At 60.4% G+C, this 5,432-nt stretch overlaps 2 protein-coding genes across 2 annotated transcripts in view; both read left to right on the forward strand.

Moving 5' to 3' along the window:
- The window catches only part of LOC102765552 (chromosome unknown open reading frame, human C17orf99), a 7,597-nt gene extending 2,722 nt beyond the window's left edge, over positions 1-4,875 (forward strand). The window contains exons 3-6 of the mRNA XM_006753432.2: positions 1,169-1,465; positions 2,919-3,188; positions 3,315-3,411; positions 4,755-4,875. Coding sequence (XP_006753495.2) covers positions 1,169-1,465; positions 2,919-3,188; positions 3,315-3,411; positions 4,755-4,761 — 671 coding nt within the window. The 3' untranslated portion in view covers positions 4,762-4,875. The remainder of the gene's footprint in view (positions 1-1,168; positions 1,466-2,918; positions 3,189-3,314; positions 3,412-4,754) is intronic.
- Positions 4,876-5,283: 408 nt separating this feature from the next.
- SYNGR2 (synaptogyrin 2) overlaps positions 5,284-5,432 on the forward strand; it is a 4,047-nt gene continuing 3,898 nt past the window's right edge. The window contains exon 1 of the mRNA XM_015562647.1: positions 5,284-5,294. Coding sequence (XP_015418133.1) covers positions 5,284-5,294 — 11 coding nt within the window. The remainder of the gene's footprint in view (positions 5,295-5,432) is intronic.

A 5,432-nucleotide genomic window follows, 5' to 3' on the forward strand; every position in this document is an offset into this window, starting at 1 on the left:
CGGGAGGAGGAGGCTGGCCCCGAGGAGGCGGGCCTGAGCTGGGCTTTGGCCCCAGGCTCGCGCTGATGAAATTATTAGCAGTGACTTGCAAAGCGGTGCCCCAGAGCGAGGTCCAACTCCACATACAGCTTAAGTACTTGAGGTGGAAGAGCCTGCGGGGACCCCGTGGGAAAACAAGCCATAAAAACGGGGGCTCACCGAGAGAGCGCCCCGACTGGTGACAACCAGAAACGCCTGCGGACACACAAAGGTCCCCTGGAGAGATGGGCCCTGGCTGAGGACCCCTGGGCTAGAGAGAAGGAGGCTTCCTGCTCAGAGACTCGGGCTCCTGGGAAGCGCCTCCGGAGACCCCCCTGTTCCCCCCCCCCCCGTTTGTTCTAAGTCCCTGCTCCGCCAGTGGTGCGCTGACCGCAGCGGTGTCCAGGGCATCGTGCCCAGCAGGGCATGGAGGACGCCCGCGGGCTGACATCTGGGTTTCCTAGACGCTTCCCCCTGCCCGCCCCCGGCACTGCCCTACACACTAGTCTTGAAAATGCACCATTAAGAACACACCCCTCTCCCCCAAACCGCACTCAGAAGGCAGCGTTGTTTGATCCCAACGATCCATCGATCGTGGCTTGGAAACTTCTCAATGGGCAGCCCCGGAGGCTCCACGGAAGGTCTTGGAGATGTCGTGTGCGTCCCACTCCGGTCCAGGCCCTGCCGACAAAGCAGGAAGTCACCTCCAAGCAGAGAGGAGGTCTGGACCGAGGCGCCCTCTGGGAGCGGCTGAGTGAGGGGTTTGGGGGGAGGGGGGTTGTATGTTTTCTTAATATTAAAGCTTGATTGTTTTATTAAAAAAATCTTTTTATTGATTTCAGAGAGGAAGGGAGAGAGAAACATCAATGATGAGAGAGAATCATGGACCGGCTGCCCCCTGCACACCCCACCACTGGGGATCGAGCCCACAACCCGGGCCTGTGCCCTGACCAGGAATCGAACCGTGACCTCCTGGTTCCTAGGTCGACGCTCAGCCCCTGCGCCCCCCTTTCGGTGCATATCTACGAGCGGCACTGCTGGGTCAGATGGCGATTCGCGGTGTAACTTTTCGAATCGCCGGCAAACCAGCATTTTCTTCCCCGCGCTGATGAATGTTGGCTTCCTTCCTCCTCCTGCGTTCACCTTCCAGCACTCACCCTGGAGGTCTCCATCACCTACCGAGTCCTGGAGGTCTTCCCCCAAGGCCGCCGCGTGGTCATCACCTGCCACTCGCAGATGCCCCCGCCCGTCACCTACTCCCTCTGGGGGAGCCGGGACATTGAAGTTTCCCAGAAGGTGGTGAGAACCCGTGACCCTGTCTCCTTCCACATCAACGTCACGCTCAAGTCCAGGCCAGACCTGCTCACCTACACCTGCCAGGCCAGCACCACCGGGGGCCTGCGCCAGGCCAGCACCACGCTGCAGATGTACTGGGAGCTGTGGGCCAGTGAGTGCAGGGGGAGTAGGGGGCGATGCGGGGAGCAAGGGCTGGGAGTGGAAGCCTGGGGGCTGGAGACTGGGGGCTGGGGGCTGGGCAAGGGGTGTCTACCTTCCAGGGCCTCTCTCAGTCCTTTGGGGCCTGGTCACAGGCGTCACAGGCGGGGTTTAGATCCTGGCTGGGCCCCCAGGGGGCTGAAGGGAGAGTGAAACAGCGCCCCGGGGCTGAGCTCAGACCTCAAGCTGCTAAGGGGCGCATGTGGGGTTTTATCTGGTTTCATCTTCTCAGCAGCCGCGGGCACGGGAGGAAGCTCAAGCTCTTGGAGATTAAGACCGCTGTCCCAGGCCCCGGTCTGCAAGTGGCAATGGGTGGCAACCCCACTGCACGGAGCCCCAAGTCCTGCGTCCTTCCCGTGCTACCCTGAGCTTCCCCCAGGGGTCCTTCCTGGTGGGAGGCATGGCGTTGCAGCTGGAAGCGTTGCGGACCGGGGCTGGGACAGTGACCCTGTGGCCCGAACCTGGAGGCGGCCTGGGGAGGAGAGCCCTGTGCCTGGAGCACTTCAGGTGGAGGGTTCAAACTCCCACACTTCCAGGCTGTGGGTTCTTGGGCAAGTCACTCAACCTCTCTGAGCCTCAGCTGCTTCATCTACAAAACAAAGATGGCAGCACCTACTCCAGGGGTACGGAGGGGCAGTGGGGGCTCTCAGTCAGTGGTCAGGATCGGACCAGGCATGGGGCTGTTCAGAGCATCAGGTGAAGGCCTGGGGATTCTAGAATCTAGACTCTTCTAAGTAGCACTTCTTGTCCTGAAGGAGCTTGTATTTCAGCAGAAGAGTCAAGACTGGAAGATTAGAAGCAGGGTTGCCAGATAGATTTCGCATAGGACATACTCATACTAACAAATGATTTGTTGTTGCCCTGGCCGGTGTGGCTCAGTGGGTTGGGCATTGTCCTGTGCACAGAGAGGTCACCAGTTCGATTCCCGGTCAGGGCACCTGCCCAGATTGTGGGCTCGATCCCCAGTAGGGAGTGTGCAGGAGGCAGCTGATCGATGTGTCTCTCTGAGATCGATGTTTCTCTCTCTCTGTCTCTACCCCTTCTGCTCTCTCTAAAAATCAATGGAAAAAGGATCCTCAGATGAAGATTTAAAAAAAAAATTATTCATCGTTTCCATGAAATTCAAATTTAACTGGGCGTCCTGCATTTCGGTTTGCTAAGTCTGGCAACCCAGAATATACTACATGAAACTAACACCAAATGAGAAATTGTGAGGTACACACTGCAAGTAGGGTAGAAGCCCAGACACAAGGCGGAGGGAGTAATCCAGACGGCTTCCTGGAGGAGGCGCAATCACAGTCAGGCCTCCAGCTGATTATTTGGGAACAGGGGAACTTGCTGGGGAGCGGGTGTTGGAGTCTCCCAGTCATGCCTGTGCTTCCTGTCCGCCCCCACCCGCCCCCCAGAGCCTGTGTCCCAGCTGCAAACTGGCCTCACCCTGCTGGACAGAGGGGCAGGCCCAAGGTTGGAGATGTCCTGCCAGGCAGCCTCGGGCAGCCCACCCATCACCTACAGCCTGGTCGGGAAGGACGGGCACGTCCACATGCGGCAGACGCCGCCGTACGGGCAGCCCGCCAACTTCTCTGTCCTGCTGACCCAGTCACCGGCCTGGCTGCAGTGCCAGGCCCAAAATGGCGTCGGGGTCCAGAGCAGCCCCCTCACGCTGGTGCCCCCAGGTGAGAGGGCCCCTGGTTTCCAGAGGGCAGCTGGCACTGCTGGGTAGGTGGGTGGGAGGTGCCACGGGCAGGGCAGGGCACCCGGAAGCAGCCATGCCGACCCTGGCCCTACCTGCCTCCCTCCAGGCCAGCTGCCCAGGGCCGCCACCTTCGTGCTGGCTGCCAGCCTCACCTCCATCGCAGCCATCACCTCTGGGATGCTGGGCTGGACCGCGCGGAGCAGGTAGGTGGCGGGTGCCGGATGGGGGAGGAGTGGGAAGAGCTGGTGGGCTGAGTGGCCCAGCAGAGGCCCCGCTGGAGAGCAGAGGGTGGTGGGCTTTAGGGCAGGGCCGCCACCAGGGCAAGGAAAGGACTGTATCCGTATCACGGTGGGTGGCTTGCAGGAGCTGACGGAGGACCTACTGGGCGCCACGTGCCTGCTGAGGGCTTGCTGCTCCTGCCTTTATGTGACCATGACCCCTGGTCCCAGCTGCCCGCCCTGCAATGCAGTCAGCTCGCCTCTGGGTGGCACACTACCCTGTGGTCCTACGGGTCTGAGGAGGGATGTTGGGTTGGGGGACATGCCTCCTGGGACCAGGGGCTTCTGACCTCCATGGGAACCTCGGAGTCAGGGATGGGGCCTCCTGGGGTCCCCTCTCCCAGGTCATCATTTCAATGACTTGTAAAGTGACCAGGGCAGTGGTTCGCGGCGGCGTGGGGCACATGCCCCACAGGGGGGCAATTTGATTTTTAAGGGGGGCAATTTGAGGATGAGTTATTAACAGTGAATTTTTTGCATTTCTTTTGGTTTGAGGGGCCTCGTCGACAGTATAGAAATACATATTGTGACGTATTTATGCATTTCAGGTCTCTATTATGTTTTGAAATTTTATTTGCTATTTTTTCCTGTCACTTCATATTATTATTATTAACAATTTCTCAGTGACTTCCTCCCCAGGACTTCAGCTGTCCTTCCGTTCTTTCATTTTTCTCTTTTGTGGATGCCATGCTCTTGGGAAGCTTGTTTAGACCAAGCTAATGGCCTTTCGGGCTCCCTCCCGTGACTAGGAGTCACTGTTGGAAGAATTCTGTGTCACAGGGAGCGGTGGCATCAGGTTGTTAGAGATGCTTAGTGGGGCGTGGCCAAGAAAAGGTGGGGACCCCCTGGACCTGGGCCTCTGTGTTGTGCAACCACAGGCCCCATCAGCTCCTGCCTCCCCTGCTTCCTGACACTGGTCTCCTGGCCCCGCCTCCCCCCGCCCCCGCTTTTGCCCCAGGGGTCTATCCTAGGCCCCTTGTCTTCTCTCAGGGTCCCTTCCTCCTTCCCAGAGGCCAGGCCCATGTCACCTCTCTGAGCCTCAGTTTTCCTTCTACAAAATGGGGTGCAGAGACCACACCCCCACTCGCCATGTGACCTGGGCCAGCACTCCCCCTTGGTTGATTCGGTGCCCCCTTCACTTAGTGGGGTGACAAAGCCTCCCCCCCCCCAAGGCACTGATGCCCCTGGCACCATAAAACTCCCAGAGGCCTGGGATGGGGGCTGGGAGGGGGCTCCCTCACCTGGAGTCTCACTTCCTTTGTGTCCAGGTTGTGACCAGCAGGTGCAGGCTCAGCAGAGCCCCCACGAGCCCCATCCTGGCCGGACAGGAGGAGCCCCTGGGAATGAAGAACAACCGCCAGCCCGGCCGGGCTGCTCTGCAGCGAGGATGTCAAGATGGGGGGGAGGGCGGGAAGAAGAGATCCGGGGAGGCTGCCTGTCACCATCCAGGCAGGTCCAGGAAGGAGGTCGGGGGACTGAAAAGGCCCAACTGCACCCCCACCCAGCGCCTCTTCCCCCCACCAGCTCCCCTCTTCCCCGAGGGCACCCCATCTCCTGGTGGCCAGTCCTCTGGCCTACCTGGCCAGCACCCCTCATTGACCTGACCGGCAAAGGAGGGCTGTCTGGGTCCCCATCCTCAGCCTGCACCCCTCCCCTCACCGCCTTCCCTGTTCATTGCTCTGAACCAGCTCAGGAAAGAACTGGATTAAACTCTGCCCCCGCTGTCGCTCTGGAACCCCGTTTCTGTCCGCACCCCATCCTGGAGCCTGGCCGTCTGAAGTCCCGCCGCCTTTCACCATGGGGAGGGGGTTAGGGGGCGCAGCAGGGGAAGAACTGGGGTGTCTCCACCCCACCCCAGGCTCCGCTCCCGAGAGGAGGGGGGAGGGACCGGCCAGGCAGGGCGGGTCCAGGCGGTGGCCTGGGGCTCGGGGGGAGGTGGAAGCGGG

The sequence above is a fragment of the Myotis davidii genome, unplaced genomic scaffold (genome assembly GCF_000327345.1).
Source record: "Myotis davidii unplaced genomic scaffold, ASM32734v1 scaffold991, whole genome shotgun sequence".
Lineage (NCBI taxonomy): Eukaryota > Metazoa > Chordata > Mammalia > Chiroptera > Vespertilionidae > Myotis > Myotis davidii.